The 26,447-nt window shown below is 42.8% G+C and overlaps 1 protein-coding gene across 1 annotated transcript in view; it reads right to left on the bottom strand.

Annotated features, from left to right (window-relative positions):
* Positions 1–9,467: 9,467 nt before the first annotated feature.
* The window catches only part of LOC141162505 (uncharacterized), a 37,189-nt gene continuing 20,209 nt past the window's right edge, over positions 9,468–26,447 (bottom strand). Inside the window, exons 7-16 of the mRNA XM_073648678.1 lie at positions 24,762–25,109; positions 23,535–23,915; positions 21,315–21,608; positions 20,785–21,135; positions 19,676–19,771; positions 18,916–19,290; positions 18,510–18,815; positions 14,795–15,142; positions 13,101–13,679; positions 9,468–10,359 (exon numbers count right to left, since the gene is read on the bottom strand). Of these exons, the coding sequence (XP_073504779.1) occupies positions 10,298–10,359; positions 13,101–13,679; positions 14,795–15,142; positions 18,510–18,815; positions 18,916–19,290; positions 19,676–19,771; positions 20,785–21,135; positions 21,315–21,608; positions 23,535–23,915; positions 24,762–25,109 (3,140 nt within the window). The 3' untranslated portion in view covers positions 9,468–10,297. The remainder of the gene's footprint in view (positions 10,360–13,100; positions 13,680–14,794; positions 15,143–18,509; positions 18,816–18,915; positions 19,291–19,675; positions 19,772–20,784; positions 21,136–21,314; positions 21,609–23,534; positions 23,916–24,761; positions 25,110–26,447) is intronic.

Here is a 26,447-nt window from a genome sequence, read left to right as displayed (position 1 = left end):
GAAAATTCTTTGAACCTTGTAAACTCGTGAACAAACCCAGAAATCTATGCAGACATCTATGATGGGGCAGCACGGTGGCTCAGTGGTTAGCACTGCCGCTTTGCAGCGCTGAGGTCCTGAGTTCATATCATCCCACCAAGGACAACATCTGCAAGGAGTTTGTATGTTCTCCCCATGTTTGCGTGGGTTTACTCCGGGTTCTCCGGTTTCCTCCCACACTCCAAAGACATACTGATAGGGAAATTAGATTGTGAGCCCCAATGGGGACAGTGATGATGGTGTCTGTAGAGCGCTGTGGAATTAAGATCGCTATATAGGTGAGTAAAATATATACATCTCTGATTGCCTGCATCTTAGAGTAATCTATGCTGAACTCTACACAGTTGAGATGATCCCGAAAAGGTCACCTGAATTTCAAAGACGCATTTCTATCATTTGGAAAAAAGGTGATTTTCATACAATTTAGCACAAACACCCAACATCTGAGCAGCTCTCTGAATAACTGTTTGACATCACTTCCCTAGTAGAGTACATACTTACTCCCTGAATATCACATAAAGAGGTCGCTCACACAAGTGTATGACACGGCTGAGTGCTCTCTGAGGTTTTATCGGAAAGCACTCTGTTCAAAGTTATACTAAAGGGCAGTGCCGACCAGCGCTATTTTTCTCATTCCGCTTCAGCATCAGAGAAAAATCGCAGCATACTGCGAGTGCACCCAAGAATCAGATCACAGACACCCATGCAAGTTTTGTGGGTGGTGTGAAACATTGGTCTGCACTAGGATGTCATTCTAGTGCGGACCGACATCCGTAGACAAAGACAATGAAGAAGATGGAGAAATTAAGTTCTCCATCTTCTCAGCACCTGGGATCGATTATTTCATACGAAAGAATCTGATCACACTCAGATGACACTCGGATCAAACTCTGACTGAGTGTCATTAGAATAATTGCCCTGATTCTCTCGCACAAGAGAATATACGCTAATGTGACCCCAGCTATAAGGTTATGTGAAACACATCATCTCCAGAGACAAATGAGAACAGGATGATGACCATGTGGGGCTTTGTGAGCTGGAGTCATGGATGTTATATGGCACCAGGTCGCCGCCCTGCTGGTGCATTGTCGCTGTGATGGTGGTTTGCACACGGTGACGCACCTTTTAGTCTGGGGACCCACTAAGAGGTTCACCATGTCGTGGCAGTGGGCTTCATACAGTCTGATCACAATGTTAAACTAACAACCTCATGTTCAGTTTTGTACATTTTTTCCTAGCGGCATTAGACATATGATTTTTGGATGTGCGGTCCATGTCTTTTTTCTATAATTCTGTCATATAGGATTGGGTTGAAATAATGTATTTTTCTCTCATTTTCCTAAATGGTGGATGCAGATGAGTCGTATAATGTTCAAATCATCGACCGTTAGATGATGAATTACATGTTATTGGGCAAACCTCCTAATGAAAACAGGATTTGTTCCACGGTTTCAAATTCTTCTGCACAACAGATTTTCCAAACATTTTCTAGGTTGTAAAGAACTGAGAATGGTCATTTGTGGAATTCGAAGCATTAAGAGGTCACATTTACTGAGCTTTTCCAATCAAAAACATCTTAATAGGCCAAGTTACATGTTAAAATAGAACCAATTCTTTCACGTCACCTTCACAATTCTTACCTCCATTGAACTTGTGAGTTTTTGGAGAGTTTCTGCTTGAATTTCTTTGCAGGATGTCAGAATCGCCCCAGAGCTGCTCTTCTGATGTGATCGGCCTCCCACCCTCATGGATCTCCTGCTGAGGATACTCCAAAGGTTCTCAATAGGGTGGAGGTCAAAGGAGAATGGTGGCCACCCACGAGTTTCTCATTTTATGCCCATCGCAGCCAATGACTCGGAAGTATGAGGTGGGGCAATGTCATCATGAAGATGTTTTTACTGAATGGAACTGGACCACTTTCTTTTTTTTGTCTGAGATTTCCAAGTTTCCAACAATAACATGGATCCAGGCTCTTCAAAAGGATTTTCAATAAAAGGACACTGAGCTGGTTTGTTTTTATTTTTGTTATAATGTGAGAGTGATATTTAGAAATATTTCCGCTACAGACAGTGATGAATCATTCTGCACTAAACATAATTTCTGAAATGTCGAAAGACCCTCTAAGTGCTTTATAGGAGGATATGTGAATTTTTTACCATTAGGGTTAATACACGAGGCTAGGGACCTCCTTTATATAAGTAATACAGATATCATTATAATGTTACCTAAAAATATCTGCACCGCAATAAATTGCTTTAGTTAATTACTCTGGATGAGGAGACGACCCCAACGCTGCCTGACAGTGTGACTATTGTCCGTCTTAACTCTGCCAATACAAACCAAACCAGACCTGAAATAACACAGAAACGCAGCTTGTAGTAATTCTCGTATATACCTTTACAAAGTTGTAAATATTGCATTTAAATCAAAAAATGGAAACAAAAAAAAAATTGAATACAGCAGCACAATGCCAGAATGTAGACTCGATGCTTTGATTTTATTATACAAAGTTTTACAATACAAAATATGTTTAAAATAATAACATTTACCAGCAAGCACAAATTAGATACCCACACCTTGTGATTTCTAATTTTTACTTCCTGCAATTTAAAGTATATAACTTTTTAGTTTTGCAGCTGAATAGTGTTGAGCATTCCGATACTGAAATATCGGGTATAGACCGATATTCGCTGTATCGGAGTTCCGATACTGAGTTCCAATACTTTTACAATATCGAATACCGGAATTGGAAGTTCACATAATGCCTGCGCTCTGCAGTGTCTCTGAAGGATGACAAGCTGGATGGCAGTGCTCAGCTGCGATCCAGCCTGTCATCAGAATGCCATCCCAGCGTGGGAGAATTCTCCTGCTCAAGCGCTGACATTACATTATCTCCCTTACATTACAATTAAATGGAATAGCAGGAATTAATATTTTTTTAAGACGTTAATGCCACAGACATGGTGGTTGTGGCATTACAGTTGTTGCCCAAATCGATGGGAAAAGTGCTCACAGTGAAACATGAAAAGCCGGCAATTCATCAGCGGCATACACCGGTACCCGACAATTTAGAACAGAAAGAAAAGAGCTTCACACATAGATTAGATAGATAGAAACATGTCAGTCACATATATAATAAGTACAGTGACAGTGTTGCTTACTGTACTTGTAATTTAGTGTAAAGGATTTATTTAAAAAAATAATAGTGTTTTCGTGCACCGTCTCTTTAAAAAAGCCGGCCGGCAATTCAGCATCGGTACCCGACAATTTAGAACAGAAAGATAGAGCATCACACATAGATTAGATAGATAGAAACATGTCAGTCACATATATATGAAGTACAGTGACAGTGTTGATTACTGTACATGTCATTTAGTATTAAAATAAAGGATTTATTAAAAAAAAAATTGGCGTGGGGTTCCCCGTTATTTTAGTCTCTAGCGGAGGTTAAGCAGACGGCTGGGGCAGATGTTTGAAGCCTGGGAAGGGGGTAATACCCACGGAGCTTCCCAGGCTACTAATATCAGCCCCCAGCGGAATACCTAGCCTTTACTAGCTATTAAAATGGGGGACCCCCCAAAAAATGACGTGGGGTCCCCCCTATTTTAATAGTTAGCAAAGGCTAGGCAGACAGCTGGGGGCTGATATTAATAGCCCAGGAAGGGTACCATGAATATTGGCCCCCTCCCAGGCTAGAAACACCAGCCGTCAGCCACCCCAGAAATGGCGCATCCATAGGATGCGCCAATTCTGGCACTTAGCCTCGCTCTTCCCACTGCCCTGTAGCGGTGGCAGTGGGGTAATAGGGTTGGGGTTGATGTCAGCTTATAATGCCAGCTGACATCAAGCCCAGGTTAGTAATGGAGAGGCGTCTATAAGACACCCCCATTACTAACCGCATAGTCAAAGTTAAAGAAAAACACAAACACCCAGAATAAAGTCCTTTAATTGAAATAAAGACACGATTCTTTATTGTTCTAAATTAAACCATACTTACCATCACGCCCATTCCAGCTGAAGCCAATGTCTTCTGCAATAAAAGTAAAATAATAAAGCAACATCATCCTTACCTTTCCGTGGTTCCCAGGACAGCTCCAGCTCTTCTACATTCACATGACAGGCTGGACCGCAGCAGAACGCCATCCAGCTTGCCATGCCGCAGACACTGAGAAGCGCAGGCATGCTTGCGCTCCTCAGTGTCTGGCTGTGACGGCATCCAGATGAGCCGACAATGAACTCAGCTCACCTTATGCACGTCACTGACAGCGTGGGAGAATTTTCCTGCGCATGCGGTGAGCGTGAGAGAATTCTCCTGCTGAAGCGTTGAGCGCAGGAGAATTTTCCCACGCTGTCAGTGACGTGCATGAGGTGAGCCGAGTTCATTGGACATGACCTCGGCTCATCTGGATGCCGTCACAGCCTGACACTGAGGAGCGCAAGCAAGCCTGCGCTTCTCAGTGTCTGCGGCATGACAGGCTGGATGGCAGCGTTCTGCTGCAGGAGATCGTTGGCTTCAGCTGGAATGGGCGTGATGGTAAGTATGGTTTAATTTAGAACAATAAAGAATTGTGTGTTTATTTCAATTAAAGGACTTTTTTCTGGGTGTTGTGTTTTTTTTAAATACTTTGCTAGAAATTCATGGTGGTCATGTCTAATATAGGCGTGACCCCATGAATTTCGGGCTTAGGGCCAGCTGATACTGCCAAGCTGCCCCTAACCCCTTTATTACCCAGTGAGCCACCGATCCGATTTTTCCTGATATCGGAAGGTATCGCTCAACACTACAGCTGAACTAAAAATGTTATTTTTTTGAGTACTAGTTAAAACTTCTATTCAGACCAGGTTGGGGTACATATACATTAGCTTTTCATGTATTTATTTTTTATTTACCACATTTCATTCCCATATTCATTGCAGACAAAATGTGTATATACAGTACAGACCAAAAGTTTGGACACACCTTCTCATTTAAAGATTTTTCTGCATTTTCATGACTTTGAAAATTGTACATTCTCACTGAAGGTATCAAAACTATGAATTAACACATGTGGAATTATATACTTAACAAAAAAAAGTGTGAAACAACTGAAAATATGTCTTATATTCTTGGTTCTTCAAAGTAGCCATTTTTTGCTTTAATGACTGCTTTGCACACTCTTGGCATTCTCTTGATGAGCTTCAAGAGGTAGTCACCGGAAATGGTTTAATAAGTGGGATTTCTTGCTTATAAATGGGGTTGGGACCATCAGTTGTGTTGTGCAGAAGTCTGGTGGATACACAGCTGATAGTCCTACTGAATAGACTGTTAGAATTTGTATTATGGCAAGAAAAAAGCAGATAAGAAAAACGAGTGGCCATCATTACTTTAAGAAATGAAGGTCAGTTATTCCGAAAAATTGGGAAAACTTTGAAAGTGTCCCCAAGTGCAGTTGCAAAATCCATCAAGCGCTACAAAGAAACTGGCTCACATGAGGACCGCCCCAGGAAAGGAAGACCAAGAGTCACCTCTGCTTCTGAGGATAAGTTTATCCGAGTCACCAGCCTCAGAAATCGCAGGTTAACAGCAGCTCAGATTAGAGACCAGGTCATTGCCACACAGAGTTTCAGCAGCAGACACATCTCTTTAACAACTGTTAAGAGGAGACTTTGTGCAGCAGGCCTTCATGGTAAAATAGCTGCTAGGAAACCACTGCTAAGGACAGGCAACAAGCAGAAGAGACTTGTTTGGGCTAAAGAACACAAGGAATGGACATTAGACCAGTGGAAATCTGTTATTTGGTCTGATGAGTCCAAATTTGAGATCTTTGGTTCCAACCACCGTGTCTTTGTGCAACGCAGAAAAGGTGAACGGATGGACTCTACATGCCTGTGAAGCATGGAGGAGGAGGTGTGATGGTGTGGGGGCGCTTTGCTGGTGACACTGTTGGGGATTTATTCAAAATTGAAGGCATACTGAACCAGCATGGCTACCACAGCATCTTGCAGCGGCATGCTATTCCATCCGGTTTGCGTTTAGTTGGACCATCATTTATTTTTCAACAGGACAATGACCTCAAACACACCTCCAGGCTGTGTAAGGGCTATTTGACCAAGAAGGAGAGTGATGGGGTGCTACGCCAGATGACCTGGCCTCCACAGTCACCAGACCTGAACCCAATCGAGATGGTTTGGGGTGAGCTGGACCGCAGAGTGAAGGCAAAAGGGCCAACAAGTGCTAAGCATCTCTGGAAACTCCTTCAAGATTGTTGGAAGACCATTTCCGGTGACTACCTCTTGAAGCTCATCAAGAGAATGCCAAGAGTGTGCAAAGCAGTCATCAAAGCAAAAGGTGGCTACTTTGAAGAACCTAGAATATAAGACATATTTTCAGTTGTTTCACACTTTTTTGTTAATTATATAATTCCACACGTGTTAATTCATAGTTTTGATGCCTTCAGTGTGAATGTACAATTTTCATAGTCATGAAAATACAGAAAAATCTTTAAATGAGAAGGTGTGTCCAAACTTTTGGTTTGTACTGTATATTTATTATACAGTGGGGAAAATAAGTATTTGATACACTGATGATTTTGCAAGTTTTCCCACCTATAAAGAATGGAGAGGTCTGTAATTTTTATCGTAGGTCACTTCAACTATGAGAGACAGAATCTAAAAAAAATCCTGAAAATCACATTGTATGATTTTTACATAATTAATTTGCATTTTATTGCATAAAAAAAGTATTTGATACCAGAGAAAAATAGAACTTAATATTTGGTGCAGAAACCTTTCTTTGCAATTTCAGAGGTCAGACGTTTCCTGTAGTTCTTGACCAGGTTTGCTCACACTGCAGCAGGGATTTTGGCCCCCTCCTCCATACAGATCTTCTCCAGATCTTTCAGGTTTTGGGGCCGTCACTGGGCCACATTGAGTTTCATCTCCCTCCAAAGATTTTCTATTGGGTTCAGGCATGGAGACGCTAGGCCACGCCATGACTTGAAATGCTTCTTACAGAGCGACTCCTTAGTTGCCTTGGCTGTGTGTTTTGGGTCATTGTCATGCTGGAAGACCCAGCCACAACCCATCTTCAATGCTCTTAGTGAGGGGAGGAGGTTGTTGTCCTGTCTCTCACAGGTGGAGTTTACCTACAATAAAAATTACAGACCTCTCCATTTTTTGTAGGTGGGAAAACTTGCAAAATTGGCAAATGTGCGAGGTTATTTTTTTCAATCCCAATGGTTTTTATTCAGTATACAATGAGAAAGAAAAACTTTCTAATAAAAAGTGGGACATACCTCTCAAGAGGGACATGTATTCCCAACTAGAGCATATAAAACAGCACGGTAACGTGATATTATTTTTTAATTTTACTCACTAATATAGCGCCATTATTTCCAGAACACTTTACAGACATTATCATTGCTGTCCCCATTGGGACTCACAATCTAGATGTCCTATCAATATGTCTTTGAAGTGTGGGAGGAAACCGGAGAACCCGGAGGAAACCCATGCAAATACAGGGAGAACATACAAACTCCTTGCAGATGTTGTCCTTGGTGGGATTTGAACTCAGGACCCCAGCTGCAGCTGTAAGGTTGCTGTGCTAACCACTGAACACTGTGCTGCTATAGATCAATACTGCTAGTGTAAAGGTGGAGAAGTCATCCAAACAGATGAAAAGAAAGAGTTCCAGACTTCATAAGTCCAAGAACTTGTTGTAATTTTTATCCTGCCATGCTGCTTTTATGTCTTGCAGATCCGGATTGCCGAGGACGGCAGTCATTAAAGAGGGTGTGTGTAAAGGTGGAGAAGTCGTTCAAACACCTTCTCCGAAGACTTCACTAATGTTATTGTATGGATTTGCTGTTTTATGTGACATAGTTATATGATTTTACAGTCTTTAGGCATCTTGTACAGGAAGCTAGTTCCTCTTAGTCAGTTATGATCGAGCTACAGAAGTAATAAGAAGTGTTATGTAGCTACAGGCCACAAGTGGAGAGTGTGCAGCGACTGAATGTCCAGATCAGCATTCAGAACAGTGTTAAAGAAAACCACTAACTACTATACGGCCGGAGTACAGAGACAGAAAAAGCAGTCACAGCGACACACATTGACCCGTGTGACTTACTGTATATAGAGGGCATTCCTCACTAACTGTGACAATACCGCTGATGGAGGTGTGTTCCCGTAGGCAGCTAGTCTAGAGGGGGCTACTGACAATGTGTGAAACCGGCTCTGGAGGTGTAGAGATAGCATCCTATCCTGGCCAGAGAGGAGCACGGGGTCCTGCACCACAGTGTGGGCGCAGAAGAAATACTCTGTTACTCTGAAGTGTCTTATAACATTAAGATATGCCGTCTGTGTCTGTAACTGAATATGAGCCTCAAGCAAAAGAAGTGTACAAGATTTACTATGTTCTCTGCCAAGAAATGTTACTGTATGTGAAGTTTAACAGTAAAAATGTTAACTTTTTACAACAGACTCCGGATCTACTGAATTGTCACACAAATAAAAGGTCCTCAGTCCATGATCCCACTTGTGGCCTGAAAAGGAGGTAAGTAACCAGTCCTCACAGAGCCGGGCATCTCTGGAGGCAGAAAGTGATGTCGACTCAATCCCTCCCTTACACTAGTACAACATAAAGAGTAAAGTAATACGAGACGACATATAAAGTGTATTTTAGGATGAATTAACAGGCAGCATTATAGCATGCTTTTCAGTGCATTTCCATTATTGCTTTTTAAATCTACATTTAAAATAGTTCCGGTCTCCTAAATTTCTGGGCATTAGGTAATAGAAACCGATGAGAAAATTGCAGAAAAAAAACCTCCTTTCCAAAACCATGACGAATTCTGAAAAAAATACTGTACAAAATAATGGCAAATCAAATATACCATCAAAAATTCTTAAAATTTTGTTTTTGTGTGCAAAGGAACCCAAATGGTGCCATAATGACATCAAGTATCTTAGATTGACCCACAGAGAACATGGAAGCAGAAATGGCTGATCTTGCGAGTGAGCCGGCAACGTGCAGAAAGCAATTCCGATGTCATGTCGTAAACGTTACGGTGCAGCAGGTGACAGCCAGCCATGTTGTAAATTTTCTTCATTTTACGGCAAGTAGTAAATCGAGAATTATAAAAGAAAAAAATATTAGGGAGGCCCAGGAATGGCGGTGTCCCTAGCTGATCCGCTCTACTACAAAGCACTGGCCGCTCAGTATTAACACAAGTCGACATTTTGCTTGATTTTAACCAGTCACCAAATTCACGATCATCAAATGATCTTAGAAAAATGAGTGATGTTCCTTTAAGGCCCACCCATCCATATAATAAAATATATCTTCTGCTCATTTACCGGACCAGAATTATAAATAATGTGAACACTGATGAAAACATTTGGCTTTTCTAAACTTTTAGTCTAAACTTGTCAGAAGTGCTCAACTAAAATGAGAGATCTAAAAAAAACACTTTATTGTGCAACCATTAGACACAGAAAACCTGCCAGCCGTGAACATACAAGCCTAGAATGTGATAATAAGCAGACATTACCGCAAGGGCTGCATTTTACAAAAATGATCGGTCACAGTAGGTGAAACTCTGCAGATGGACTTGAAACCTTGAGATTGCTGATATTTTTCAACAATTTGAGTTCTCAAGTCCTCAGACAGTTCTCTTCATTCTGTTCTCCATGCTTAGTGTGACCCCCACTATGCAAAGGTTGAGTCAACTTCTTCAGGTGTGATTTTCATATTTCCCACACCTATTACTTGACACTGGTGAGTTTGAACGAGCATCACATGCTTGAAACAAAGCTGTTTACCCACAATTTTGTCCGGCCAATTCTTGGGATTTTGTGTGATATCATGTCCAATTTTCCTTTTTTTTTCTTGTCTTGCTCCAATACACACAAAGGAAATAAACATGTGTATAACAAAACACGTGTAATTGTTATTATTTTCTGGGAGAAAAAAATAATCTTCTGGAACAATTTCAATGGAGCCAACCGTTTCGGCCATGACTGCATCTGTCTTATTGTAGATGAGGTTAAGGGACATTAGTGCAATTAGACTACACCCATCCGGCTGATGGCACCGCAATGGCTCCCAGAGTAGCTGCTCGTCGTGGCCTCTTAGCACCGGTATCACCGGAGACATCACAGATAATGCACGTCTGGTTGATGGCCGTCTTCTGTTCAGCTGCATTATATACAGACGGAGAAGTTCTGTATGGAAGATACTGAGTGTGGACGTCACGTTTTCATACTGAATGAAGTTACATTAGTTAATGGATGCTTTACTGAAGAGATCACCGATCTCATCGATGTCTTTATCCCCAGAACCTGGAAAAAAAAGAAGTCATTTTGTGTTAAGTCCTTTTATATGTGACTCCATCCACAATGTATATGATTCATATTTCATCTGTACTCCATATGTGAAGCCATTTTATACTATATTTATCCTTCCTGCCACATTGACAACCACTATCAATTGTATGATCTGAAGAAAGAATTCCTCTTTGGTTGTTCTCTGCCCAGAAAGGGATATGATATTCATAGTCTAAGGTCCACTAGACTGCAAGATAATGGAGAATGAGGCAATGAGCGTTCCTGGGAGCACACTCGCGTCTCGATAATCATGCCGTGTAAACAGGCGGCAGTGAGGAGTTTGATTTGAGCTCAGCTTTCTTCATTAGTAACAAAGAAAAGGAAATGCTCAAAAATCATGGCTTGTCAAAGAACCATGCGGGTCTGAAACTTGTTACCTGGGGGCTCAGTGGAGATTTCTTTTCTGCCTCTTTAATTTTTGTGCTTTTGTGTTTACCCATTTTTTGTGCCTTTTATACTATTGGATCAATTTTTTTTTTAAGAAGATGTGAGTGCTGGTTATCGTTTGGACTCTTGCTATTACTGGAGCATTTTGCCGTGCGCCCGGAACGGTGAACTGATTGCTCCTTTTTCACATAGACTTGAATAGTCGCGTCTCATCTGAAATATGGAAGGGTCCAGTGCGTGCTGCAATTTTTTTCTTAAGAACCTTCGTTCAGTGGGAAAAAAAAAATGTAATCTGCACATCCAGATTGAAAAACCTTGGTTCGAGTGCTGCCGATGTGTCTTTTTTTTCAGGGAGAGCACTGAACCGAAAATACAGATGTGTGAACGTAGACTTATCCTATTACACGTCATGTACAATATATAAAGAAAGATGCATCATGATACACTCACGTTTCCCAAAATTTCTCATAGTCTAGACTATGTTATGGACTAGCACAATTTCCCCTACTGAATCACATACAGTTATATGATAAAGTTTGGGCACCCCTATTAATCTAAAACTTAATGTTTTATAAAAATTGGTGTTTTTGCAACAGCTATTTCAGTTTGATCTATGTAATAACTGTTGGACACAGTAATGTTTCTGCCTTGAAATGAGGTTTATTGTACTAACAGAAAATGTGCAATCTGCATTCAAACAAAATTTGACAGGTGCATAAGTATGGGCACCTCACCAGAAAAGTGACATTAATATTTAGTAGATCCTCCTTTTGCAAAAATAACAGCCTCTAGTCGCTTCCTGTAGCTTTTAATGAGCTCCTGGATCCTGGATGAAGGTATTTTTGACCATTCCTCTTTACAAAACAATTCCAGTTCAGTTAAGTTTGATGGTCGCCGAGCATGGACAGCCCTCTTCAAATGATCCCACAGATATTCAATGATATTCAGGTCTGGGGACTGGGATGGCCATTCCAGAACATTGTAATTGTTCCTCTGCATGAATGCCTGAGTAGATTTGGAGCGGTGTTTCGGATCATTGTCTTGCTGAAAGATCCATCCCCTGCGTAACTTCAACTTTGTCACTGATTCTTGAACATTATTGTCAAGAATCTGCTGATACTGAGTGGAATCCATGCGTCCCTCAACTTTAACAATATTCCCTGTGCCGGCATTGGCCACACAGCCCCAAAGCATGATGGAACCTCCACCAAATTTTACTGTGGGTAGCAAGTGTTTTTCTTGGAATGCTGTTTTTTTGCCGCCATGCATAACGCCTTTTTGTATGACCAAACAACTCAATCTTGGTTTCATCAGTCCACAGGACCTTCTTCCAAAAAGAAATTGGCTTCTCCAAATGTGTTTTTGCATACCTCAGCCGACTCTGTTTGTGGCGTGCTTGCAGAAACAGCTTCTTTCGCATCACTCTCCTATACAGGTTCTCCTTGTGCAAAGTGCGTTGTATAGTTGTCCGATGCACAGTGACACCATCTGCAGCAAGTTGATGCTGCAGCTCTCTGGAGGTGGTCTGAGGATTGTCCTTGACTGATCTCACCATTCTTCTTCTCTGCCTTTCTGATGTTTTTCTTGGCCTGCCACTTCTGGCCGTAACAAGAACTGTCCCTGTGTTCTTCCATTTCCTTACTATGTTCCTCACAGTGGAAACTGAGAGGTTAAATCTCTGAGACAGCTTTTTGTATCCTTCCCCTGAACAACTATGTTGAATAATCTTTGTTTTCAGATCATTTGACAGTTGTTTTGAGGAGCCCATGATGCCACTCTTCAGAGGAGATTCAAACAGGAGAACAACTTGCAAGTGGCCACTTTAAGTAGCTTATCTCATCATTGCATACACCTGGCTATGAAGTTCAAAGCTCAATGAGGTTCCAAAACAAAAAAAAGTGCTTTAGTACATCAGTAAAAAGTAGGTAGGAGTATTTAAAACAAGAAAATGATAAGGGTGCCCATACTTATGCACCTGTCAAATTTTGTTTGAATGCAGATTGCACATTTTCTGTTAGTACAATAAACCTCATTTCAAGGCAGAAACATTACTGAGTCCAACAGTTATTACATATATCAAACTGAAATAGCTGTTGCAAAAACACCAATTTTTATAAAACAATAAGCTTAAGATTAATAGGGGTGCCCAAACTTTTTCATATAACTGTACAAAAGCCATAAGGTAAGGAAGAGACAGCAAGCCACCAGCTGCCCGAGATCTAACGCTACATTTCAGTGTATTTTCTCCACTGGTAAAGCCTTGTTCATATAACACTACTTTCCCCCGCGCCCCAATATCTCCTCCTCACCTTTATCTCCTATAGACATCTCTCTGCTCCCAGGATCATCCATGGATTCGTGACTCCTCGCTCCTATAGACATCTCTCTGCTCCCAGGATCATCCATGGACTCGTGACTCCTCGCTCCTATACACATCTCTCTGCTCCCAGGATCATCCATGGACTTGTGACTCCTCGCTCCTATACACATCTCTCTGCTCCCAGGATCATCCATGGACTCGTGACTCCTCGCTCCTATAGACATCTCTCTGCTGCCAGGATCATCCATGGACTCATGACTCCTCACTCCTATAGACATCTCTCTGCTCCCAGGATCATCCATGGACTCGTGACTCCACGTCACACGGATTTTGCTGTTCGGTTTCTTTAAATCTTTCTCAGAAATCTTACACTCAGTGGTGACACTAAATGTTTTATCCATATTAGTCTTATATTTTTCTGCTGATGGACGAGGCTGTGCCTCTTGTTCTGATACATAAAACCACTGGATCTGGATATCTTTAGGATAGAAATTCTCTAGGATCAGAGAATATTTCACCTCCTCTTTGACCGGAGTTACTCTAATGGGTTTTGTGTTCTTTGGTATACCTAGGAAGATGATAAAAAAAGATTGAGGAAGATTATACAATATACTGAATGTCCACTCTGGACGCCATGATGGGCAAACACCCTGTGCAGATAATCATGGGCAGCCTCAGGGTGGATGGTGCTGAGTGTAGAATCATCTGTTCATGATCGTTGTCCTCCCAGCAGATCGTATGGAGACAGACGCTGGGAGGATAAACATCCTGACGTCCTGGCTTTTGCCTGTCCTGGGGTATTAGGTGTAGAACAGAAAAGTAACTAAAATAATATGATAAATAGGTCCCTTCCTCCAATTGAAAAAGAATGACATTCTCCCAAAGTTCCTGTACCATCAGGAGCATCTTATATGACATGGATGTATTTAAATCTTATGGAAATGTGTTTGCATCATGCAAAATATATTCCCCTAATATACCCACAAATAATAATCAGTCCCTACTATTCTTCCTTTCTCCAGCATCGCAGTATCTGTCCTTAACACCTAAATAAACAATTTTATCCACAGTAGTCTGAGCCTATATACATATTCTATACGCCATCTGACAATGATAAACTACAATACACATGGTGACAGAAGGTGGCAAAGAAATATATTTGGTATCAATATACATGTTAGAGAGAGCAGATTATACTGTGTTAAGTACAGCAGAGCTAAGTGTCACCATAAACTTCTCCAGCTTTCATCTCACAGTATGTTCTGCAATACAAAACCCACACTGACTGCTGTGAGATGAAATCTGGTGGTGTTTGTAATGATACAAGAGATCAGAGCGGCCTCTCGTTGCATCTCACTAGAGGAGAAAGCCTGCTCTAAACTTTTATGGGGGGTATTCTTGCCCAACGCTACATGACGCCTCCAGCTTATGATTGGTCAATATCATGCAGGCGAAAAGCACACGCCCCCAGAGACATATCTCTGATAATGCCTTCTTGGATTTATAATAAATTATAACCTAAACTTTGCAAGCTAATATGTTTGAAACAGATGAGAAGTTAAAAAATATCAAAAAAGTTTTTTTCAGCTCTGCAGCCACTATTTAATTATTTGTCCAGTTTAACATGCTCAAACTGGTGAAGGGTCCTCTATAAGGTTGTCATAAAATGAGCGGTGCACTCACCCTGCACAAGTAAGGGTCCGCTGCTTCTCTCTAGTGGTCTCTCCAGGCTGGGATGCTCCACTCCGCAGATGATCTCTGATTCCTGGTCTCTCACTGTTGGGGTGAACAGCAGTCGGGCTGTACAGGAGAATGTGGAGTCGGGCTGTACCTGGGACTCAGTGACTGACGTCTTATACTTATCATTGTCATGTACAGGAGTAGATTCCATCTGTCCCTTCTCCTTCTTATACCATTTCACAGACACAGCATCGGGAAGATACTGGGAGATGTTGTACTGGAAAGTGTTTTGTCGTCCTATCAGTACATGAGGTACTGGAACCTCCTGCATTACAGGACGCCAGAGAAAACCTTCACAAATAGAAAAAAAAAGTGATCAGGTCTTGTAACACCATGTAAATTTAATTATAAATGGATTGTTTACCATACAGAAACAGAAAAAATGTATAGAAATGACATAGTGATGTACATGTGCCCTGAAACACAAACAGTAAAAACAAAAAATAATACAATGTCCCCAGCATAAAACACGGCCTGATAAAGAGGCGTCAGCGGGACATCACATTGTGGGGTTGTGTGACTGTGACTGTACAGAGTCATTGGATCGCAAACACTGTGTATCGTGCTGCCAGAGGCCGGCAGCCCACGTCCGTGTGACAGTCACGTGGCGAAACATAGCAGTGACATCATGTATCGCTATAGAAGCCACAGTAGTCAACGGCCGGCTCCTGCGCTGGCTACAGGAGAGGTCACCGCACGTCGTGGGAGCCGAGGAAGAGGAGTATCATGTGTGTTTCTTTAAATGTGTTAGAGAACAGCAGAATATTATTACAGGATGGGTCCTGGATGGGGGACAATATTACTGGATGGGTCCTGGATGGGGGACATTATTACAGGATGGGTGATATTATTACAGGATGGGTCCTGGATGGGGGACAATATTACTGGATGGGTCCTGGATGGGGGACATTATTACAGGATGGGCCCTGGATGGGGGACATTATTACAGGATGGGTCCTGGATGGGGGATATTATTACAGGATGGGCCCTGGATGGGGGACATTATTACAGGATGGGTCCTGGATGGGGGACATTATTACAGGATGGGTCCTGGATGGGGGACATTATTACAGGATGGGCCTTGGATGGGGGACATTATTACAGGATGGGCCCTGGATGGGGGACATTATTACAGGATGAGACCTGGATGGGGGACATTATTACAGGATGGGTCCTGGATGGGGGACATTATTACAGGATGAGCCCTGGATGGGGGACATTATTACAGAATGAGTCCTGGTTGGGGGACATTATTACAGGATGAGTCCTGGAGGGGGGACATTATTACAGGATGGGCCCTGGATGGGGGACATTATTACAGGATGGGTACTGGATGGGAGACATTATTACAGGATGGTTCCTGGATGGGGGACATTATTACAGGATGGGTCCTGGATGGGGGACATTATTACAGGATGGGTCCTGGATGGGGGACATTATTACAGGATGAGCCCTGGATGGGGGACATTATTACGGGATGAGTCCTGGATGGGGGACATTATTACGGGATGGGCCCTGGATGGGGGACATTATTACAGGATGGGCCCTGGATGGGGGACATTATTACAAAATGGGTTTTGGATGGGGGACATTATTACAGGATGAGTCCTGGATGGGGGACATTATTACAGGATGGACCCTGGATGGGGGACATTATTACAGGATGAGTCCTGGTTGGGGGACATTATTACAGGATGAGTCCTGGATGGGGGACATTATTACAGGATGGTTTCTAGATGGGGGACATTATTACAGGATGGGTCCTGGATGGGGGACATTATTACAGGATGGTTCCTAGATGGGGGACATTATTACAGGATGGGTCCTGGATGGGGGACATTATTACAGGATGGTTCCTAGATGGGGGACATTATTACAGGATGAGTCCTGGATGGGGAACATTTTTACAAGATGGATCCTGCATGGAGGACATTATTACAGGATGGGCCCCAGGAAGGGGGACATTATTACAGGATCAGCCCCAGGAAGGGGGACATTATTACAGTATGGGTCCTGGAAGGGGAACATTATTACAGGATGGGTCCTGGATGGGGGACATTTTTAAAAGGTGGGTCCTGCATGGAGGACATTATTACAGGATGGGCCCCAGGAAGGGGGACAATATTACAGGATGGGTCCTGGAAGGGGGACATTATTACAGGATGGTTCCTGGATGGGGGACATTTTTACAAGATGGGTCCTGCATGGAGGACATTATAAAAGGATAGGTCCTGGATGGGGGACATTTTTACAAGATGGGTCCTGCATGGAGGACATTATTACAGGATGGGTCCTGAAAGGGGGACATTATTACAGGATGGGTCCTGGATGGGGGACATTATTACAAGATGGGTCCTGGATGGGGGACATTATTACAGGATGGGCCCCAGGAAGGGGGACATTTTTACAGGATGGGCCCAGGAAGGGGACATTATTACAGGATGGGCCCCAGGAAGGGGGACAATATTACAGGATGGGTCCTGGAAGGGGGACATTATTACAGGATGGGTCCTGGAAGGGGGACATTTTTACAAGATGGGTCCTGCATGGAGGACATTATAAAAGGATGGGTCCTGCATGGAGGACATTATTACACGATGGGTCCTGAAAGAGGGACATTATTACAGGATGGGTCCTGGATGGGGGACATTATTACAAGATGGGTCCTGGATGGGGGACATTATTACAGGATGGGACCTGGATGGGGGACATTATTACAAGATGGGTCTTGCATGGGGGACATTATTAAAGGATGGGCCCCAGAAAGGGGGACATTATTACAGGATGGGTCCTGGAAGGGGGGCATTATTACAGAATGAGTTTTGAATCAGAACATTATTACAGGATGGGTCCTGGATGGGGGACATTATTACTGGATGGTCCCCAGGACAGCCACAGAAGTCAACTGTCAATTCCTGCGCTGGCTACAGGAGAGATCACTCCACGTTGTGGGAGCCGAGGAAGGTGAGTATCAAGTTTGTTTCTTTAAATGTGTTAGAGAACAGCAGAATATTATTACAGGATGGGTCCAGGATGGGGGACATTATTACAGGATGAGTCCTGAATGGGGGACATTATTACAGGATGAATCCTGGTTGGGGGATATTATTACAAGATGGATCCTGCATGGGGGACATTATTACAGGATAGGCCCAGGAAGGGGGACATTATTACAGGAAAGCCCCAGGAAGGGGGACATTATTACAGAATGGGCCCAGGAAGGGGACATTATTACAGGATGGGCCCAGGAAAGGGGACATTATTACAGGATGGGCCCAGGAAGGGGGACATTATTACAGGATGGGCCCAGGAAAGGGGACATTATTACAGGATGAGCCCAGGAAGGGGAACATTAATACAGGATGGACCCAGGATGTGGGACATTAGTACAGGATGGGGATGACTGGGCTGTCACTCACCATACTGACAGTCCAGCATACTCCCGATCCTATAGGGCGGCTGAGCTGTCACTCACAGCGTCTCTAGGACACAGTGAGTGATGAAACTGTGACAGTTTCTACTTATTTTATCTGTGTTTGTGGCTTTGAATAGTTTTTTTTATATCACTTGAAAACCTTTTTGATGAATGCGAGCCATAGAGTGAGAACTAACAGCGATCAGGGGTGTAAATCTACGGAAAGTAAAGCACTGTTCTTACTCTTGGCTAGCTCGCTCCTTGTCAGGACCTTCGTTCCTTTCTCCTTCATTGTTTTGTGACTCCAGGTGACGATCAGCTTAAAGTTCGGATCCTTAAAGACACTTTCCTGGACGGTGCACTGGCTGCAGACATTATATGTGTGATCAGGGTTTTCCTGATGATCCTCTTTGGATTTCAGTGGATTTTGCTCCGTTCTCCAGTTGACAGTGATATGTCTCGGATAGAAGTTCTGCAGAGTCAGAGCGCACGTCACATCCCCGGACTCAGTGAGAGATGCCTTCACAGGAGCCAACACTTGTGGTTTAGCTGGAAGATATTATATAATGTATGAATGGAGTGACTGGTCTATAAGACATAATCAGTAGGAAATAAGAAATACATTACAGAATTATCAGTAGAATTTTACCATCAACAGATTTTGGCTGGAATTTCTTGTCCTTGGTTTCCCCGTCGGAGGTAACTGTGCAGGTGATAAGTGATGAGTAATGTCTATCTATCGTTGGTAGAAATGACAATATACTGGTGACATTGAATAGTCCTACATCAGACTCATCTGTCTCTTTAGTAGAGAAATATCCAGAAGTCTTCAGGACCTCTCTTTCCTTGGATGGATGGTCTGCAACACTGGAGACTTTCTGGACTTTTCCGTCTTTCTCAGTCACCGTCCATATGACTGTAATATCTTTACGGCAGTAAGAGACTGGACACTGAAGAGTCACCTTCTTCCCCTGTGTCCACCGATCACGTCCTCTAATGTCTCCAACAATCAGACGCTGGTGACCTGACAGAACAAGATAGAAATGGATGTAATAGCATATTCTGTACATACTTATATATGTTATATACTACTGTCCTGAGCTGTTAATGTTCCCGCAGATATGCAGAAATCAGTAACAGCAGCTTAAGTTGCTCTGAAAATTATTTGTCCCGTTTGTGAGAGTTTTAGTTCCTGGTCAAGAAGATCACCAGAGACCTGCTGTATATGGAGGACACGGCAAGACGATGAGCGTCCATCCTGCGATTCCCCTGTGGTTACGCTGCAGAAGAACTGAGAATCTCCAATAGATTACTGCTGATCTATGGTGGTTTCAGCAGGTGGACACATTGTCAGTTTACTGTCAGAAGACACCTCAAAAATAACAAAACAAAAAAACACAACAACTTACTTTTCTGTGGTGTTGTGGCTGGCAGGTCTTTGATGCCATCGTGAGGAGCGGAGTCCATTTGACTTTCTTCTGGAGATGCAACCAAGCTCAGGACGTCTGTAAAACACATCACACATAGATCTTACAACACTGACCTGATCACACACTTGGGTGTCACATCGCACGTACTGTAAGTCAGAGGTGGGTACAACGTGTTTCTCCAATAAGTGTCCGCTCCACTCCGTACCACCACAAAACCACCACTGACAACGAGTGATAGGGCCTGGGAAACATGACCCCATGATGATCCCCTCCTTGTCTTACTTTCTCTTCTCAGGAGACTGACTCTGGTAGCTGAATTAATTTTTAAAGACTGACAATCTTTTGGTGGTAGAGGATCGGAGTCTAGGATGTAATGTAATTTGGGAAGTCCGAGTATAAGATCTGATAAATGTGAGAAGTCTAAGTCTAAGGCCACGTTCACACGCTCAGTATTTCACATCAGTATTTGTAAGATAAAACCAGGAGAGGAACAATCAGAGGAAAAGTCTCATAGAAACTCGTCACCACTTCTGTATTTATCACCATCTCCTGGTTTTAGTGAATAAATACTGAGGTAAAATACTGACCAAATACTGATCGTGTGAACTAAGGTCTGAACTAAGTTGTAAAGTCTGAGTTTAGGATCTGAATTAACATTTGGACTGGATCTCGGGGTCTCAATTCATTCTAGTTATTGTCCAAATTTTAGGGTTGTTGTTAAAGATCTATAATGCCATTAACGTGGGTCAGACACTTACATTTTAACATTGATGATTTTTTTTTTGGCTGCAAACATAGTTATTTAATTGTGGCCCTTATGGATGCCAGACGCTCCATCAGTAGGAGCCAAGTATTCCCCAATATAATATTGACCATAAAACTTCTGCGGTTTATCCTCCTCAATGATATTAGTTTGGGCAATATTGATGTTTCTGTAAAGCGCTGAGGAAATAATGACCTGTAATACTTTACGGTCATTTAGAGATTTCACTATATTAAAGCTTTTTTTCGTCACATATCTTAAGTGAGTCTCCTGAATTCTAGTTATGTATGGTGTTTCATAAGTACACATCAGATCATCAGATCACCTTGTATAGAGAGGGGTCCGGTGCTCCTTTCTGCAGGTTCTCCTAAGCTTGGATGTTCTGCTCTGAAGATAATCTCCGTTCCTTGGTCGGCACTGACTGATGGAGTGAACTTTACGCACGCTCTGTATGTGAATGTGTGATCCTTCTGCCGCTCTGGTGTGAGGTCTGAAATCATATATCTATCACTATGAACCAGAGGGAATAACTCCGGACTGTCCTTCTCCTTCTTCAGCCACCTCACACTCAGCACATCGGGGAATGCGTTGGACACCTCACATTTCAGTGTAGCTGTGATACCAGGAAGAAGGTTGGGAACCGGAATCTCCCATAATTCTGGCTTCCATGGAAAATCTAAGGAGATAAATATACAGGACACATCAACAAGAAGGACCAATATGTAATGAGAACAGAGTGTATTCAATCTTCATGGAAAAAAATAAGGACAAATCAGTAGCAAAATCACGTGATGCAGATTGAACGGATCATTAATAGATCTGATCAGTGCAGTCGAAGCGCGTTACGCTTCATACCTTTATCCACAGCTGATATCTCCTTCCACACCCAGCCGTCCATGGACTCATGTTTCCAGGAGACCTTCACCGTGGACTGTGGGTCTCTGAAGAAGCTTCCGGGGACTTTACATTCGCTCTCTACAGTGTAAGTGCCATCTGCATTTTTCACAGTTTTACCCGAGCTCAGATTTTCTTTGTTGTTCCATTTTATCTGGATATCAGAAGGATAAAACTCCTCGATGGGCAAAGAGCAGAGAACATCACCCGAATCAGTCAGGGAAAGTTTTATAGGCTTCAACACTTTGGGTTTTGCTGTGAAACAATGGAAAATGATTCGGTCAGGAAGTGGATATTCTTTTTGTGAGGTAAAACATTTTCGTGCCTGTTTAAAAACTTATTTTAAGGTCACAGAAAGCATCAGCTGTGCTCCCATCCTGTAATGTCTGTATACGCTTTTGCTTCCTCACCTGCCCAGGAGATGTGGTATGATCAGACCATGTTCCTGCCCGGTCAGACACGGCCATTACACCGTACATAGCGGAGGCACATTTATAAGATTATCTCAGCACAGGAACATTTTTTTTTCAACACATTCAATTGTGGAGTTTATTATTGTTTCAAGATCTTTTGATTAAAATTTACGTTGCTCATGGGAAAACCCCTTTAAGGTCCCAATGCACAATAGATAACAGTCAACCAAACGATTATTCAGCTGACAGCTACTTCTCACAACTCCCCCATACACAGGGATGCTCGGCTTGTGTCCTCTGCCTTTTCCCCAGACCCCTCCCCATCTTTTCTCCCAGACCCCTCTCTGTCTTCCCTCCCAGACCCCTAAGCGTCTTCCCTCTAGGACCCCTCCTCGTCTTCCCTCTAGGACCCCTCCCTGTCTACCCTCGTGGACCCCACCCCATCTATCTCTTGGAACTCTCCCTGTCTATCCTTTCAGACCCCTCCCTGTCTCTCCCTCCCAGACAATTCCCCTTCTTCTCTCCCACACCCTCACCATCTTCCCTCCCCGACCTTTCTTCGTCTTCTCTGCCATACCCCTCTCCATCTTCCCTCCCAGACCACTCCCCGTCTTCCCTCCCAGACCCCTCCCTATCTTCCCTCCCAGAACCCTCCTCATCTTCCCTCTCTGACCCCTCCCCATCTACCCTCGTGGACCCCACCCACCCCGTCTATCCTCTTGGACTTCTCCCCGTCTCCATCTTCCCTCCCCATCTTCCCTCTCAGACCCCTCCCAGTCTTCGCTGCCAGATTCCTCCGTCTTCTGTCCCAGACCCCTGCCTCTTCCCTCCAGACACCTCTATCAGTGACTAAGGTTTGTGCCAAGCAAAAAGATCTTTTTCTCCCTGAACATCTGTGAGGAGAAAGTTCGGAAGGCCCTGTCACGGTTGTGTCAGATGTGACAGACAGTCGCCCTGCAGTTGGTTGCAGGAGATCTCTATGTTTGGCATTACAGACACCTTCTTAGAATCTGTCTTACTCTTGGACCCAGCAGCTACCTCCCTCCTGCTCTAATTAATACCCTGGCCAGGGTCTTTAAATACTTTCAGTTTGCTATAGGGAGGTGTTGGTGATATTCCCATGTTTCCCTGTGAAGGCTTGGAGCTATTGCACTCTGCTTACGTCCTCTCTGGTGTTTGGTGGATCTTTGGTGTAATCTCCCTGAAGTTGGCTCAAGCTAAGTCATTTCCCCCCGTGTTTGTCTCCCCTTGCTGTCTTTAGTTGTTAGTGGGGACTGACTACTGCTCAGCCCCCCTTTCCTAGCCAGGGCCTAGTTCTAGGGAGATATAGGGTTTTAGGTTCCTGTGCAGCGATTGGTAAGGAACCAATATAGGGACAATAGGGGAGACAGGGTGATATCAGATCAGCCTAGGAGGTCTCTACTCCCCCTTTCCCTAGTGTCTGGGCTCCCTTTTCCTCATCCCTTCATGTTGCACTTAGTTTTTCCCACACCTTGCGTGACAGGCCCACATACACATTAGAATGTACCGGATATATATAAGGAATTGTAATATTTTAATTCATCCCCTGCTTTTTTAAAAAAATCTCAGTCTCTTTATGTCTTGTGTAAAACAAGTCGCAAGTTAATGCAAAATAAGAATGAAAGTTATTGTCTACACACGAAACCATCTAAGTATAAAACATATTGCTCCTTAACAACGGACCTAATATATATTATTATGATATAACAATTACTTTCTGTTATCAGTATATAATAATATTTCTCACCATAGAGCTGTTTCCGCTGGAACGTCTTCTGCCGGATTTGCTCCTCACAGGAGATTCTGCAGGATATCGTGATTGATTTGTGCTTAGACACAGAAGGTGTGAAGCTGAGACAACTGGTGATATCCAAGAGACCTTGTACATCGGACATGTCCGTCCTCTCTCTATGAGCCACAAACTCTGTATACCGGCCACTATCTTTCCTCATGATCTTGCCTTCCGAATCCTCACCTAGTTCATGTTCTGTCCCATCTTTTTCGGTCACTATCCAGGTGACCTGGGTGTTCTGTGTACAGTATGAAGCCGCACAGTACAAGACCACCTTCTCGCCATCATACCACTTCTGTGGTCCCTGAATGTTGTTAACTAAAAAGGCTTGAAGCTCTGTGAAATAAGAAAATGAATTCTGATATATTAATAAGTATGCACCCGATGCAGCCAGAGGAGAGTCCCGGACTGATCTCATCTAAGTTAGAAGCTCTTTCACACCCCGAATAGGCGGCTTTGGAATGGAAAACCTCAACAGTGCTTGTACATCAGTGACCCAAAACTATTGATCTCTTTAAAAAGTCAAAACCACAGAAAATGGGACTTTTCTACGTACCATAGAATCCCTTTTTTGTTGAACTCATTGGGGGACACAGGATGGTGGGTGTACGTCCTACTAGGTAAATAAAAAAAGTGTTGGCTTCAACTGGTGGACTGTACACTCTACTCAGACACGAAGCAACTCAGTAGGACAATAGACAAAAACTGGGAAAAAATTTCAAATAAAAAACAACCAGGAACCAAAATGACCTGAATCCAAGGAGGAAAAACATAGTCCAAAAGCAACACAATGTATCTCGGGACAAAAGAACCAAGATTGAGGTACGCAGTGTGCATTAAAAAAGAAAGGGATTTTATGGTAAGTAAGAATAACAAATTTTCTTGTTAATATCATTGAGGGACACAGAATCATGGGATGTTCCACAAAGAGCTGTGACTTAAAGCGCGGAAATGTGTCCTTGGCCTTGTAGGCTCCCACAATATCCGACCTGAAACCATATGAAAATGATGGTCTTGAAGATTGCAAGGCCATGAGAAAAAAAATAAAAAAGTGTGACACATTTTTGAAATCTTATTTCCTTTTTCTGGCGGTGTAAAACGGTGTACCGCAAAAAATGCAAAACAAAAACACCGCATATGAACACACCCTTACTGGCCCGACCTGCCACACAGAATATTTACCGGTATCTCGAGGCTCCGCTGTCTTGGCCTCTATAGCTTTATCTAAGCTGGGGTGATCCACTCTACAGATAAACACGACATCTTGATCTGTGTATAGTGATTTCTTCAGAGACAGACAAGACGTAGCTGTGAAAGTTTTCTTGTCCGTCCGGTCTGATATAATCTTTGGAATTGTATATTTCTCCGATTCTGACACTTCTATTAAATCCGGACGATCTTTCTTCTTCTCAAACCACTTCACAGTCAACGCGTCAGGAAAATAATTCGACACTGAGCACCTGAGCAGGATCTCATCATCACGGATAACACGGTCTATGTGGTCTCCGACCCGAGGATGCCAGGGAAGATCTACAAGAAAAAGTAAAGAAAGACAATAAAATCTACAAATCAATGCTAGTATGATGAATGGTGAGCTGGAAATGGAAAATTAAAAAAGTCAACACAAAATGAGAAAAAACAGTACCAGAATGTTTGTAAAAGACGCAGCAAGCTCCACAGTATGACAGGTCAACAATGAGCTATAAGCCATGTATAACACTGTGAAAAGAGTTTTTTCAATCCAGCAAAGTGATTTAAAAGCAAAAATACTTTGTGACCTCATTAAAATAGTAGCATGGGCATAAAAAATATATCTGACGCGTTTCAAGTTTAACTGACTCTTAAATTGTAGATATATCTATGATTATATCTACGATAGTAGCATGGGCATAAAAAATGTATCTGACGCGTTTCGAGTCTAGCTGACTTTTAGTTGTAGATATATCTATGATCGTATCTACGATAGAAGCATGGCAAAAAAAAAATATCTGATGCGTTTCGAGTCTAGCTGACTTTTAGTCGTAGATATATCTTCTGATTAGTAGACCACAATATGATGATGTCACGGAGCCTACTAATGAGAAGAAGCAGAAGTGTAGGGGATGCTGGTACATAGTATGAGGTTCACAGGGCTCTGGTCCGACTGCCACTGACTATCATTAAGACCACTAGACCAGGATCATGTGTATCTTTTTGCTGTACTATAGCACCCCAAAATTTACAAAAGGTTATAATGGGTGAAAGACCATTGTCGGCTCATGTAAACATGCTGTGGATCGGGCGACAAAAGAGCAAAGTTATGTTAGCTGATTGGATCATTAATGTGAGTCATTAAATGACTATTGTCGGCAGCAGATTGCTCCGTGTACAGAGAAGAGTGGCCGACAACTTGCATAAGTGACGACATAATGTCCTCATATAATCAGTTAGTTGGTGCGATCGAGCCTGGTCACTCCTCTTGGTGCTACTGACTGACATCAGGTATACAGGCACTTCATCCTGGAGATGAAATACACAAAAAAAAAACTATACACTGATGACAAATCAGAATGGAAAACCCCTAAAAAAGTAACTCAGCACAGGTTTAGATTTACTGATTTAAATGCATTATGAACTTCTACTAAAATGTTCACAGTCATAGGGATCTAAGGGGTAACATTTCTCATTGTGGAGAGTGACAAGCCAAGCCTGGCATGTCAGAGTGAGGAGACTTCTAAACCATGCATCCTCCTCTGGGAAATTAAATATGCAAATTGTCTCTTCAGAGAGAGAAAGGACCAAAACTCTAGCGCCACCTATTGGAAGCAGTGATACTAAAAATCAATATTGACGCTGTAAGGCGGCGGTGTTCGCACCGTGCAGTAACTA

This window comes from Phyllobates terribilis, unplaced genomic scaffold (genome assembly GCF_046119375.1).
Source record: "Phyllobates terribilis strain yellow unplaced genomic scaffold, ASM4611937v1 Scaffold_9__5_contigs__length_417890890, whole genome shotgun sequence".
Classification (NCBI taxonomy): Eukaryota; Metazoa; Chordata; class Amphibia; order Anura; family Dendrobatidae; genus Phyllobates; species Phyllobates terribilis.
The sequence above is the reverse complement of the archived record's forward strand: the minus strand, read 5'-3'. Positions and strand labels throughout refer to the sequence as shown.